Here is a 15,585-nt window from a genome sequence, read left to right as displayed (position 1 = left end):
CCCTTCTCTCCTTTGTTCTCACTTTTCATAGAATCATAGAACCACTAAGGTTGGAAAAAGCCACTAAGCTCATATAGTCCAACCATCCATACACCACCAATATTGCCCACTAAACTGTGTTCCTTAGTACAATATCTAAGCATTTCTTGAACACCTCCCAGGATGGCGACTCCACCACCTCCCTGGGCAGCCCATTCCAGCACCTGACCATTCTTTCAGAGAAGCTTTTCCTAATATCATTTCCTAATATCCAACCTGGTGCAGCTCAAGGCCATTCCTGCTAGTGCTTTCACTAGTTTTCCAGGAGAAGAACTTGACACCCACTTTGCCACAATCTCCCTTCAGGCAGTTGTAGAAAGTTGTAAATTCTCCCATGAGCGTCCTCTTCCCCTGACTAAATACTCTGAGTTCCCTCAGCCGCTCTTCATCAGGGTTGTGTTCCAGAACCCTCACCAGCTTCACTGTGCTTCTCTGGACACGTTCCAGGTCCCCAATGTCTTTCTTGTAGCAAGGGCCCAAAACTGAACATAGTACACAAGGTGTGGCCTCATCAGGTACTCATGAGTACAGAGGAAAAAAAAATCACTTCCCTGCTCCTGCTAGCTTAAGTCTTCCTGATAAAAGCCAGCATGCCATTGGCCTTTTTGGCCACCTGGGCACCCTTCCAGCTCATGTTCAGCCAAGCATTGACCAACACCCCCAGGTCTATTTCCTTTACACAGTCTTCCAGCCACTCTGCCCCAAGTCCTTCCAACTTTTCATTTAATTATGAACACATGAAAGTGCTGAAGAGTGTGAGAAAAAGCTATTAACAGATCTTCATAAACATCTTGTTTGACAGAAAGGAAATAGCTAGTGTCAAATACTTGGAAAAGGAAATCTTATTGTTTAAATAAATATAAAGAGATGTAAAATAGTTGATTTTCTATCAAAAAAATCAAAATATTTTCCCATGAAAAAATGCAATTTAGAAATATTATTTTTCATAATTCTTTTTTCATTTTTTTTTAATGGGGAAAAATATCATGGAACTGGGCTTAATTTTGTAAATATTTCTTGAGAAACCCCATGAGATTTTTTTTTCCAAGAACGTCATCCATTTCTAAATGTACCAGCTAGCTAATACTGGATACAGTGGGACTGCAGATAAGGCACAGTGAGGAAATGCTTCATACTAAAGCATGCATTCCATCAACTTGAAGAATGTACCACTGTACATTTGATGATCTTTACAGAAGCCATCTCAGTCAGTCACTGACTGATACAGGCCCTCAATACGAGTTTCCTTGCCCTCACAGTCAGGACAAGATGGGCATAGTGGCCAGGAATTTGGCAGGTTGGACTTCTGGCCTCACCCAGCTGGGACATTCAGTTATCCCTGCTGAGATCTAGTTTTCAGCATCAACCCATACCTCTTCCCATCGGCACTAAGGTGTGTACTGCCTCTCCTACTCCACATCCATATAATTTCAGCATTATTACATAGGAGGCATTACTTTCAGCACAACCTATTTATTTCTATGGAAAGCACAGGAGATACAGAGGGTACAATAACACTGCTTGATAGAGCAAATTATTATCTACAAACCAGTAGTTTTCAACAGTCACCACCATTAGCTATGCATTTTTGCCAGTAATGAACATGAACCTGCATATGCACTCATAAAAATCTGCACCAGCAGAGGTGACCCACTGTTTCAGTCTACTGTGATGGCATTGTCTTTGCAACATACCACTCATCACCTCACTGTGTTTGCATTCACTGTTTGGTCTCCAGAAATGTTCAGCAAGCACTGAGGAACATCAGTGAATGCTATTTGTTCCACATGGAGTAATTCAGTGGCACACCATTTCTTCATAAACACTTCCACATCAGATGCCATTTTGTCAGACTGCCCCTTTGGTGCCATCTGTCACATAGCAACAAAAGGTAACATAATACTGTCAGGAAGGTTCAACCTCTACTGCCATACCACCAACATCCACTTCTGACTGTGGGCCAACAGAATTAAATAGGAGGCACTACATTCAGAGCAGCCCTCATATTTATGTGTCATGGAAGTAGGGTGCTCAATAAGAAGAGTCTGCACGCAAAGAATAGTAAGAGGACTGATGGAGAAAAATGTGGTACCTAGATTTTCAGTGGAGGAACTGAGTGAAGAGTAAAAAAAGGAAAGCTTTTCTTCTCTTGATTCTCATCTCCTTCCAAAACTTCATTTATATTTGCTTTAATTCAACATTTTAGATTTGCTGAATTTAAATTTGACCAGAAGACCCCTTGTTGTTGCCTCTCAGTGATTACTGATAGCCTCTTGAGAAAATGAGATGAGCCCTGATGCACCTGGCACAGATGCTATAGTACACAGTCTAATTCCACAAACTGCGAGGCCAATCAACCAAAAAATTCAACCTCATCCCTGAAAGCAGAAATTCCTATGACTACTATGAATCAAACATTAACAGAGAAAATATATAGTACTGGCCAGAAACACAGCTGAGGGAACAACTTTCTTCCTAAATAGCATGAAGTTAAATGAGCATAAGTAGCCAGGAACCAGTACACAACTGCATTCTCGAATCTTCGAACAGCACTGCCAGCTTCACCTGCTCCCCATCTGTTCAGTAACACAGGCAACCATGAACATAAACGAAGCTTGATGCCTCTGCCTTCCACAGGCCCAGTGCTCTGTGTGCTGGATATCAAACAGTATCTCTGCTTTTGGGGTACAAGTGGAAAAAGGAAAGCTAATTGCACAAGGGATTAAGTTTCTATACGGCTGGTCCAAGACTGCAAAATAAACTCCTAAGATAGAATATGTTCTCATTGCTCAAGCCAGTCTCTGTTTGCCATGTCTTACTGGCAGCCAGGTGATGCCATGAAAGTTTTCTATCACATCCACTGTCTTGGAAGACTCAAGTTATGTAGTTCATTTTCCCTCTGACTACCAATTGCAGATCTTAACCCCACACACAGCTGAGGGCTTGGTTCCCAGGAAAGTAGGTCTCCAGTTGGACAAAAGCGATGTTTCATGCAACCCTCAAATACGCATCACCTACAGAAGTAGTGCTGGGGAGCAAATTGTGCCTGCTGTATTTAGAGAAATAAAGGCAAGCAGTCAGCAGATAGGGGAGGCTTTGCTGAACCAACAACTGTCCAACAGAAAGTTTCCAACACCATGTAGATGTCTATATAAGAGCAGGAAAAGGTAAGCACCCACAGCATTTCTCTCTATACTTATTCAATATCCAGCAGTTTTCATGTACAGAGACTTTGTGAGCCAGAAGAAGCCTGTAAACCACATAAAAACGTGTATGCAATCATAAAGGTTATTCAAGAAAAGGGAACAGGAACACAAATACTCCCTCCTCTCAGCTCTTTCAGTTTAACATGCTGCATTTTCAGTAAACACATTCTTGAGAAAAAGCTACAAAAAGCCAAAATCTGCAGAGAAATAAGGAATATAAATAAAATGAAGATCTTCTGCCCTGTTCTTAATTCCAATTTAAGAACAATATAGCACAAACTATCAATAAATTTATTTATAAAGGCACACTTTTTAATTTAATAATAAATAAACGTAAATGTTTTTGTTAACAAGAGAGAAAAATACGACACTGAGATATGTAAGATGGAAAATAAAAAAAAACTGGCTTTAATTTTCAATCCTACTCTTTTTAAATAAATAAAAACTCTTCCTGAAGTAAAAAAAAAAAAAAAAAGAAAAAAATTATAAACTTGAGAAAGAGTATTATGAGGCCTCAGAAAAATAAACAGCAAGATATTGACAAATTTACGGGTACATGCAAACCAACTTCTAAACTTGTGCACTATTTAAGCAGTAGCAGCAGGTGAATGATTCTTTCACATACAAGCCAAGAACATTCTTTGAACTTTGTGTCTGAAGTATGCATTGCTCCTCAAAAAGGAAGCAATCCTTGTTCGTTTGTATTTGTGTGTCTGAAATAAAGGTGAATTGAAGAAAATGGTGTAATAAACTTTATAAGTACTAATAGATTAATAAGTTAGTAGAAGAAAGAAAGAAATAAGGAAAAGAGGGAAAGGCTGAGTTATCATGCAGGCCAAAGATTTCAGCAAAGAGCATGATGAATGCATCTCAGCACAGTCAGATGATGTAACTGTGTCCTTATGCCCCATTTGCTTCCTTTCAAGCATATTTCTTACCTCAAACTGCTATTTCAAACAAACATGCATTCTTCCTGCTCCTAGCTTTTTCCCCTAATCTGTATTGGAAAAAGCAAGGTCTTAGTTCACATAAAGGCATGGCCTGTGTTTGGAGTGGTGGCTTGACTTTCTGTACATTTTATATGTAAATATATTTTATATATATATATATTCCTTTTGAGCAAAGCTTTCTAGCATTCTCAGCATTTCTAAGGAAGTTTGTGTTAAGTAATCATATGACTGTGTTTGTTGGCCTGTTTGTTTACTTAATTACAAAATCTCCATGTTGTTCAACTTGCAGTAATATCATGTGGTAGTTCCTCATGAAGCATTCTTCATATCTGCTCCTTGCCAGATGTCCTATCTACCCTCAAGTCACTGTACCTCTCAGTCACCTGTCTCAGATTTGATCTGAAACTGCATTCCTCAAGCCCTTAGTCTACTCACTGTCCCCTTCGTCACCTTTCCAACACGCATTTTGTTTTCCTTCCACCACATATGCTTGTTTGGCTTTACTCCAGAGTTAGTAATCTGGAGAACAGATTGAAGTCCTCTCTCATCCCACATCTCCTCTGGCCTGAGCTGTCCCATCCCCTCTTCAGGGCCTCTCAGGATAAGGAAAGCAAAGCTAAACCAGCAAGTATTTTTTCCTCCTTCTATCACCCCAACATCTGCTCAAGTCCTCCCTTTGCAGCCTTCCCCAGTGTTTGCTCCTCTAGCAGCTCACCCAGGCCCTGCACAACCATGATGTCCCACCACTTATTTTTTCATTCCTGAGCCACAGAGAGAGCAATTCAATCCACACTTTGCTGCTTAGGCTTAAGTCCCAGAGGAGAAGACATTTTAAGACCCCTCCCAAAGCAAACATAACATAGTGATTTCTGCATTTCATTGAAAACAAGGAAGTCCATCATTGAAAGGACTCTCTTGAAGCACAAATCATAATCCAGTTGAAGAATCTCCATACAGTCTAGTACAACAGCCTAGATAAAATTAGGGATTAATTTAATCTCCCATAGTCTCCCATTATTATTAATTTTATTTTTCATTAAAGGATTTAATAGTAATTCACAATTCAGAGTTAGACTTCACAACAGCAAGGACATACAAACCCATGCTGACACACATGCCCGAGCAACATGAAGGATAAGAATATTGCTCACAGTGATCAAAAAAGGAAGTAAAGGTGATGAGAGATGAAGAAGAAAAGGACATATATACAGCAGGATATAATACAAGAATGGTGGTATAATAGATAGCCAAAGGTTATCTATAGGAAAAACTCACCAATTTGGAGGCCTTCAATCTAGATGAAAGACACTAAGGCTGATCACCACAAATGAGCAGTCTCCAAAAGAGATGCTGCCATCGTGGTGGTCAGCCCTTAAATGAGGTCATAGAGGAGGTGGAGTCAAGCTCCACCCCTTCTGGGAGCACAGCTGGATTACCTTCACCTGTGCTCCCACAGCTGACCCAACACTTGCCTTAGATGATTAATCAGAGGTTCAGGCTGTGATTAACAATTTCCTATACAACATATGAAAAAAATTATGTTTTAGCTCTGTTTATTTGGAGTCAATGATCAGTCATTAATGATAAATGCACCAAGATTTTGGACAAAAGAGAAAGATCTGAAGTAGAGAAATATTCAGTGTTTGTTAGGCTCCTCCCCTTCCTTGCACTCCCATTGAAAAAACCAGAAAATAGTGACGGAGGAAAGAATTAATTGTATAGAGAGAAATGTGCAGGTGAGTACTAAAAAAAAAAAGTTAACATTATTGCTGGGATTAAGGACATTTTTTTGTTGTTATTGTTAAAATGAACTGGAAAAGATAATACTGATAATTACGAAAAAAAAAAAAAAAAGAACAAACAGGTCAGGAGAAAAAGTAGAATGATGCATTTTAGAAAAGAATTTTCAAATCCATTAGTAACTGAGGATAATGTTAACCAACAACAATTAGTACTCAAGCTGCAGCTTCAGCTAGAAAAATAAAACTTTGGCTTATTAGTCTTGCATCAGGGTAGTTCAAAAAGTCTCTTTTTTTTTTTGGCACATCACTGAAAATCCTCACCATTATTTCTGCTCATCACGCTGATCTGATCACACCTGTTAATCAGAGATGGGGATATAAAACTGGAAGATTTAAAAACTGGTTATCATGCACAGATTTTGATCACTTCACAGACGTTAGTACTTTCAGATTACTGAAAGCAAGTGCAGAGTACCAGGTCATCTGTGATGGAACAGGGAACTTGATCCCATAAATCACAGAATCTTAGTTGGTTAGGACCCACAAGGATCAGTCATTGAGTCCAACTCCTGGCCCCACACAGGACCACCCATAAGTCAAAGCCTACATCTGAGAATGCTGGGCCTGATGCACCTTGAAAACTAAAAATAGTAAAACAATGACTCTGAAAAAGTTCAAGATGTTCTGAATGACTTCGGTCATTAGACATATTTAAATGCCTGGTATCAAGCAGTTCAGCATGAAGACACTAGATCTGCTTCTGGCCTTCTAGCTACAGTGAGGGATAATGGCTCTCTATCTGATATTCACCAGAAGAGTTGGGGCTGCAGTAATCAGCTGTGCTGATCTCAAAACTAGTATTGGATCTCAGCTTCCCCAAGGACTTAGAAACTCTTTTTTCCAGGGCTCTTTGGTCCTCTGGCTGGAGGTAAGTGGAAATTTTATAACATCTGTACAAGAGTACAGACAATGAATCCCACAGTAAATTCTAAGAATTATCTTGTGGAGAAGGGCTGCCAATCTTTTTAAAAAGTTATTAATATCTAGGGAGAGACCAGAGGAAAGGATAAAAGGGAGTAAAGTACTCCAGTCCAAAAGGAGAAGAAAAAAAAGCCAGAGAGTGTTTCTGGTAATCTTCCTGTAAGTTTATCTTTATTGTTCTGCAAGGAATGGAACAAATACTAAAAAAAAAAAAAAAAAAAAATATTTACTGGCTAGCAATGAGTTTGTGTGAATCAAAGAGTATGAACTTAGAAAAAGCTTGACAGAAAACCATTTATTTTTAAAAAAAAATAGTGAAAGAAGGGATTACATTAAGCATGTGACAGTATCAAAGACATTTGAAGTCTTATACAAATCGTAACTTAAAAAATTAGTATCAGCTGACTTGGATAGAAATATTGCCAAATTAAGTGGTTCTCTATAGTTACATTGTTCTAACCATTCAAAACCTGCAAAGGATGCAGAATGCAATCTGTAAGGTTCAAAAACAGTTTTAAATTCTTTGTGGATGTTGCAGTTTTCCCACTGTGTAGTCATGTTCCTCTTTGGACCCACAAACCATGCACCAACCCCTTAAAATACCACTCATTTGCTGGCAAAAAATATCTCAAATTCTCCAGCCTTTGGTCTAGAAATGATTCAGCACAGCTTGTCCATGGTTACCACCTGCTCACCACAAACTGTGAATGTTTTCAGGAGAAAACAATGGGATGGGAAGGAAGGAAACCAGGATAGCATCCTGTTCCACCTAAGGAGCAGACTGTGTATGTTTGACAGCATTGGGTGTGCACAGGGAGCCACAGCAGAAGGAGGAATTGGCCACTTAAGCATTATTAGAATGCCTTGTCAAGGACCTCTACTGGATCAACTATAGAAAGTCTACTGAAAGTCCATGCTACTAAGATATCTGTAAGAAATTAGCCAACCTAAAAACAGTTGAATTGAGAGGCAGATGGCAAAGAGAAGCTGTCAGTGCATGTGTTAGCATGCTCCTCTTCAGCTCAGGCATCACTTCTCTTCTGGATGTTGAGCTTGCAAGGGGAAGGATGTGATCTTTTCAGACATGTAGTAAGAAACGTGTTACCTTGCAGACATCTACAAGTGAGAGGGTACTATCTTAAGGACTTTGGGACATCAAGATATCACATTAATTCTGGACGACCCTTTTTGACCTTTTGAAAGGTATAACACCTCACAAAATCTGTTTTGAATAAGTGTTAAGACTGCTTCTATGGTCAGGAATTTAAAAGGTGCCAAGGAAGAAGAAAATACATTTAATGTGGTAGGAAGAATAATAAGGGGTGGGGTTAAATTAAAAAAAAAATATATATAGGAATAATCCTTGTGAATTAATGGATAATTTCTGACTCTGAAGAAGTCTTCCAAATCAGTCATAAGATAATGTCTTTGGGCCTCTAAATCCAGAGCATGCCAAACACTTAAAAACAATCAAATCTATGGAAACTGTGCCCAAAGGTACCAAAAATCTTAAATAGATGGTCATCTCTTAATTTCTTTTGTTTGTTCAATAAAGTACTGCATTATTCCTTAGCCAAATGTAGAAAACATAGCATAGGAACCCATTTTTATTATGAAGCTGACTTTTTAAAAAGCTAATTTAAATAAATTAATTTACAAATAAATAGTGTCTAATCCTGTAACTGCCTGGATTAGACTATAACTCACTCTGTAGAGCAGCTTTGCTGCTTCTAGGACCTTGAGTTCTAAATCTGAAAGCTCCCACAGCCTCCACATAACCATCTTCCTCTTATCTGATTGCTAAGAAAGTCATCCTGGGCTCTGTCTTCTGTCCTGAATTTAAAAATAGACTCTTTTACACAAATTCTGTCTGAATATTCTACCGTGTGCTGTATGACAGCCCCAGTCTGTTAGTCCTTTATGCCAGAGAGAGAAAAGGCTGCTCCTTTGAATGATTTACTACTCTCTTTGTATTTTCACTGACACAATAATTACTTTCTCTGCTTTTTTTTTTTTTTTTTTTTTAAGAGTCTTTCTATGCAACTCCCCCATATCCATCATCAAGCTTAACGAGTGCAGGCAAATGCTTTAAAGTGCTCTTTTCCAAGGACTGAGACAAAGATGTCTTTTTGGTAATGTTTCATGCCATTGACCCCAATGCAAATTCAATGTCTTCCATTGGTGCACCATTCAGACATAATTTGCTAAGTAAGGGTCCGAGCTTTTTCATGGTTTTTCTTTATTCCATGGGGAGGGGGTTGATTTCTTAGAATGTAGTTTCAGTTCCCAACCATCACTTAGAAAGTTAATATTGTTGCACTTTTCAGCAATCAATTTATATGCAAAGATATAGCCTCTTTTCAAATTATAAAAGATACTAACCAGCAAGGAGAGAAACATTCACTTAATCACTCTTCAGAGTTGAATCTTTCTGAGAAAACAGAGTAGAAGCCGAGTGTGTGGTACATGCATTATGGCTACACCTAATTCTGTAATGCTGCCTTCTGTTTGAATAAAGCTTATGCAAACTGGCATATTTGGGATTTTACCCTTTTCGGTTTCTTCTAATTTTCTACACATACTTTTTGCTACTTCTTCAAACCCAATATTAGCTCTGTTTTTGAAGCAGTAACCTTGTTCTTTTTCTTCCCATGGAATAACAGTGATAGTTACTATTTTTTATTCCATTTTATGCCCCTCATTAATTGCCCAAAAACTTGCATCCCAAAAAAACTCTTGAAAGAAGGTCAAAATAAACCCCGAATTAAAAATGTGCAGAGGTGCCCCTCTGGAAGGTGAAAGAGTAAAAATTCGTTTCAAACTTCTGGTAAAAACGCATGTTGGGAAACTGCTTTGGTTTTTTGGTAGCAGTACAGCAATATAATGAATTCCTTACTTTAGAGAGCTGGTCTGATCTCTGACACTAGTGAGAAGCAGATGCAGTATTCCCTGAAATGGATCTGCTTTATCTGTCTACCAAAACTAAGTGGATCTCTTTTCCATGTATTTATCAACTTGGCCTTGAATACATGTAAACTATCACACCTGAATTATACACAGTATCATCTGACAGGAATTTCCTGTTTGCTGCATGAAAAACATTTCTTTTTTTATTTGTTTTTAACTTGGCTTTTATTAGTTTCCTTGCATTAAAAGACAACAGACAATGCTGCTCACAACTGTGCAGAGATTTATTATCTAATGCCCCCAGATCATCCATCTATTTTCATAGTGAAGAATCCTAGCCTATATACCTCAGAGCATGAGCAGAACTGATGAATATGTAAGCCTTAAAGACAATGATAACAAAGTTATTCCCTCCAGGTGCATAATTCTATACTGTTAACAAAAATGCTGTTAACACGTGATTTTTTTTATTATTATTATTTTTAATAGTCAGACCTTATCCCACTGTGTCTTTTGTTTAGAATAGAGCCAAAGGGCAGATTTTCATTTCTATGTTTATTTTACATTAAGGGAAATCAAGTTATAAAGTTTTAAGTTGTAGATATTGTTAAACCAAATGCACAAAGTAGAAGACAGAGAACATTTGGTTAGACAACCACAGCTTCCCACCTATTCACAAGAGCACTAATTTGCTGTATTCAGGACTGATGGATTCTTGGATGAATAATTAACATTAAGAAAAATGCAAACAAATCAGCATCCAGAGGACTGTAAAGATATAAGAGTATTCAAATAGAAGAGGAGGTGAAAAGATAAAGATTATACTGATTGGTTTTATTTTCTCTGAAGAGGCAGAGGCCGGGGGCAAACATGATGATGATCTTACCACAGGTAACAGTGCTGCCATAAGGAGGACAGTAATCAACAGCTTTACATGGCCACCATGAGAAACAAAATTAACAAGATGAGTTAGACATTACAGAAAGTTTTCTAATAGTCAGAGGAAGCAAATGCCAAATAATCTATCAAAAGAGATCTAGAATCTTCTCCCCAAAGGATTTTTAACATCTTCTAGGGTGGTATGCTTCATCCTTCCCCAGTCTATACAGATAAGTTAATTTCCAAAATCCCTCTTCATCCCTTCAATGGTTACCCATTCATGTAACATGTGGCTTTAATGGGACACAGCTGCCTAAAAGCATTTTATGAGTTCTGGTAACTAGCCAAAAGACCAATATATGGACCTGCAAACAGCAGGAATAGGACACAAGAGCTATTGTTTCTACTCATATGGTTTTATTTGAATATATTCGATTTGAAGAAAAATAAATCTTGCCTATTCAGTTTTTGCTGATTCAGTCTGTTTAAGACATACACAGTGGGAAAACAACATAATTGATGCTCTCATTCTGAATTCAAAATTTCCAAATTGCTAATGTACCATGGAGCTCTCGTGACAACACAAACAGAATTTGTTCTTAAGGAATAGGCCTAGCTGCTATTATGTTTCAATTAAAACATATTTTTGGCCTGGTTTTTGTGTTTTGTTGTTGTTGTTGCTTGTTTGTTTTTGTCTCTGCTTACTATGACAACTGCTAAGACCTAGCGGGAGCTCGAGTTTTAGCATATTCTCCAATTTTATAGCCATTATGCTTCTTCATATACTATAAAATCACACACCTTCTGTTTTCTCGTGGCTGAATTTGCTCTGATTTTGCAAGCAGAAGTATATGATCATGGACTGCTGCATCTAAAGAAAGCAAGATTCAGTGTTAAATCCTTCTCAAGACAACTCAGTGACAATGTGTGAACAAGACTTTGCCTCATTAGACACTAATGGATGATTACAAAAAGATATCACACTGGTGCTCTTTAATTTGATGATGTTACTTTATTCTTGGTATTCTTGTCTCATTTCACCTTCTCATAGAATTAGTGAAGAAAGGTAGGTCCCAAACTACAGACTAAGCCCTCTCCACTGAGCAGAAAAACAGATAACAATTCTAATAGGCACCTAAGTAAAATGCTATAATTTATAAGCATGAACCTTCTCCTTTAGGTACAGTCTTCCAGTGCCAAGTAAAAAATATTACGTAAAAAATTTTGCTCTACCATGGCCTCATTTAAAGTTAGCAAAAATTTCTAATAGAAACAGAAGGAAACCACCCAGTAAGGTAACATAAGAATAGAAGTCTGGGCTAACATCTGCAAAAACATAGTTATACTGTTCAATTCTTCCAAACAGATTCAAGAATTTAAATGTAACTATCTATATACCTGTCAAAATTGTGAGAAAAAAAAAATAAATCTCAGTTTAAAGTGCTGTTATTAAATCTTGATCATGCAGTTAAAAACTACTCACCAGGTTTTGTGATAATAATCCAAATTCACACCACAGCTGTAACACAGTTCTTAAACACCCTCACAGTTATAGTAACAGCTCAACTCATGCTTTAGTGCTAGTTTCCTATCATCTCCTCTGCATGCATACTACATACTATACCATTACTTGTTTCTCATGAACAAAACTGACCATTTTCCTCTCAGATCAGAACAACAACAAAAAAGAACATTTTTAAACTTGCAAACTCAGGCACTTGCAGGTAAAGGAACATCAAAGCTAAACTCAATTGCTTTTATTGTTCCCATATATACATCTGATTGCCACTTCACTGCATACATACTGCATTTTCATATCACTATCTTGATTCCAGCTGATTAGCTCTATTTTTTTTAATTATAGTTTTTTATAATATGTTCTAAAATCTGACATACAGTTCAGGTCAGGACAAGAGGCTTTTTGTCACCTTCTCCCCTACACCTGCCTTACACATACGTTACATAGGTGTCAAGCAGCATGACATATATATATATTTAAACCCTCTGAAGCTGATCTTACAATAACTCTGAAAGAACCAGGACATGAACTTGCACAGACTATTCAGTTCCTCACTTTTATGTATGCATTAGGCAATGAGAAATATTATCAGGTTTAAGACTAGTCCAAAATTAAGGCTGTACAAGCTATTTTATCTCTGGAATATCTCTGCTGAGATACTGATCTGCTAAATAACTAGTATATTTTTTAAAAGATTTTGTGTGGAAGTTTCTTCATTTTAAGTTTTATATGCTGCCTTCTGACGTTCTCAATTCCTGTGGAAAACTAAGAACCATGGGTCCATCACAAAAACCTTCTCTGTCCCTTCTCTGACAGCCACTCCTATGCTGGTGCTTCCTGAAACATATTTTTTCCTGTTTTGACTTTCTTATGTAGTTCTGATCCTTACTTCTTAGCTTTCTGACCTCATAAACACTAGAAGAGACATCTCTTCTGAGAGGTGAGGGTGACAGAGCACTGGAATAGGCTGCCCAGGGGGGTTGTGGAGTCTCTTTCTTAGGAGATATTCAAGACCCACCTGGATGCCTACCTGTGCAACATGGTGTAGGGAACCTGCTTTTGCAAGGGGGTTGGACTCAATGATCTCTGGAGGTCCCTTCCAACCCCTACGATTCTGTGGTTCTCTGTCTTTTCCTCCTGCTTAGGCTTCACAGTTCCATTTATTCTGTTCAGGCCTTGAAAAATCAATCTCTTCACACCTTTCCTCTTACTAATCTCCTTGTCCATCCCACCCTGACTGTTAAATCCTGCTCTTCTTAACAAGTTTCCACTCCCCTGTATGTCTTAAGTATCTCATTGTATTCTACAACGAGGTCCTGCGTCTCAGTCTATCGCTTGGATCCCTGGACCAAGGTCAGGCTCTCCTCCACTATTCTTTCCAACTTTAGGCAGCTTCTTCCTAAATAATACATAGGTAACGAAGAGAAGGAGTCCCTGTTCTTCACACAGATGAGCCAATGAAGTGAGCAGTGCTCCAGGAGCTTCAGTTACAACAGAAGTCTGCCTGGGCACACAAAGATAAACGCTAGAGAATAAGGCTGAAAACATGCAGCAAATGTGAGCATTTTTGTACTCTGTGATCTTTAAACAGATCACCACTTTGCAGGATTTGGCCTGATTGCACTGAGATAAGTCACTCTTTATCCTATGGCCACTTCTCTTGCAAGTGTCAGGTCTTCACACGAAGCACGGACATACTCAAGCAAGAAAGCTTTTCTTTAGCAAGGGCCAAGCAAGACTTTAAAGGACTTTTGGCAGCCCACACAGAGTATGGGCAAAACTCTATTAGAATCTACCTTTTTTAGACTAATATAAAGCCTATGCTGACTAATGAGATCATAAAACTCTGACCTGAAGATCAACTGTCCCACAGCTACACTTGGAGCTCCACACAGAAGAGATTATCTTCACTCTGCAAAAGTATTTGTACAATCTCACTGAAAAAATAAAAAAAAAAATAAAAAAAAAGAGGAAAAAGAGGATGGGGATGGAACTACTTCCAATTCATTTTAAATGAATTATTTTTGATAGAATTATGCTAAGAGACCCGCTTCAGTCATGTAGACCAATGTAAGGAAAAGTCAGATTTCAACACATACAGTTATATTTTGACTACATTATAAGCATCTGCAAACAATGTCCACAGCGGGAAGTGTCAGGCAACTTTAATCATAGGTGGGGCTGATACAACCGCTTTATCATAGGGAAACACACTTCATATGCAGGGGGATCTGCCATAAAATAACCTCCTTCCCGTTATTACCCTGCAGATCCAGTAGCTCCATTACTTCAAGCCACTTGAATTTTGGCAGCCTGGTGACTAACAGCCAGAAGCACAATTTCAAGCTGATGATAAAACACGAACCTCACAAAACAACTCATAACGGCTTTTCCAGCTTGTGATTTTCAATGGGCGAAATTAACAGCAGTTATGTGCTTGCCGCTACATTAAATGGTTTAAGTCATCAGCAATTTCTGGAAATTTCTTCAAAACTAAATCCTGTAGCTAATATAAATTTTCTTGAACTGGCACTGATACACTCAATAAACAGACTTTTAATCTATCTAGCAGTTACTATGCACTACCAAGGGGGGAATGTACTTCCCCAACCCAGTGCACAGCCTGTAGGGCTGCTACGATGCCAATGGGTATTTCTGCACTGTGGAACTTCACAGGGAGATGATTACAATACGTTTTGTTTGGAGTACAGTAGAGAAGCTGTCACTGCTGCTTTGGGCGAAGGGCACTCTACATCTCACTGATTATTGCTCAAGAAGCCAGTTTTGTCAAAAGCAGGCTCAGACAGTCCTGCTCTCATAATCTAGAACACAAATGCACAGTAAGTGCTGCACAGAGAAACATACACCAACCCACTGTACACATAAATATAGGCATGCAATTAAGTCACGACAGGTATTAATCAAAACAGAAACAACAGCAATAAAATAAATAAATAAATTAGGTTACCTACTTTGATAGATTCATACTTGTAGTCTTCTCATTTTAAAGCAAAAAGACAGAAGAGAGAATATTAAAATTTCTTGCCCATTTGGGTGGCTTCTTTGCACATGTTCCTGAATTTTCAGCTATGATGAGATCCGCTCATTGGCAGTCACCAAGAGGCTGATATGACCATGAAATGAGGAAACACAGGGATGAAAAATAAGGTGCTAGCACCACCATTTGCTGAGGGCTGGAAAAACTAGCAGAAACTTTAAGGGACTATGAAGACCTGTTTCTGTAATGCAAGCTGCTTTTAACTCACTTACCATTGCTGCTGTAAGAGATGCTTGATCAAAATATGCTCTCAGCATTAATTATTTGCCAGGAAAATCTTAACGAGGTCCAGATGATCATTTTT

The 15,585-nt window shown here is 38.2% G+C and overlaps 1 protein-coding gene across 3 annotated transcripts in view; it reads right to left on the bottom strand.

Annotated features, from left to right (window-relative positions):
- Positions 1-15,328, bottom strand: part of ESR1 (estrogen receptor 1) — a 175,167-nt gene extending 159,839 nt beyond the window's left edge. The window contains exon 1 of one of the 3 annotated variants that reach the window (XM_032443212.2): positions 15,196-15,328. Coding sequence is in view for 1 of the 3 variants with exons in the window: in XM_032443211.2 (XP_032299102.1) it covers positions 15,196-15,209 (14 nt within the window). In the remaining 2 variants the exon portion in view is untranslated. Of the gene's footprint in view, positions 1-14,074; positions 14,156-15,195 lie in introns of those variants that run through there. The other 2 variants (XM_032443211.2, XM_085540908.1) reach the window with 2 other exon arrangements.
- Between the last annotated feature and the right edge of the window lie 257 nt (positions 15,329-15,585).

This window comes from Coturnix japonica, chromosome 3 (assembly GCF_054131305.1).
Source record: "Coturnix japonica strain WE chromosome 3, WE-NBRP24, whole genome shotgun sequence".
NCBI lineage: Eukaryota > Metazoa > Chordata > Aves > Galliformes > Phasianidae > Coturnix > Coturnix japonica.
The sequence above is the reverse complement of the archived record's forward strand: the minus strand, read 5'-3'. Positions and strand labels throughout refer to the sequence as shown.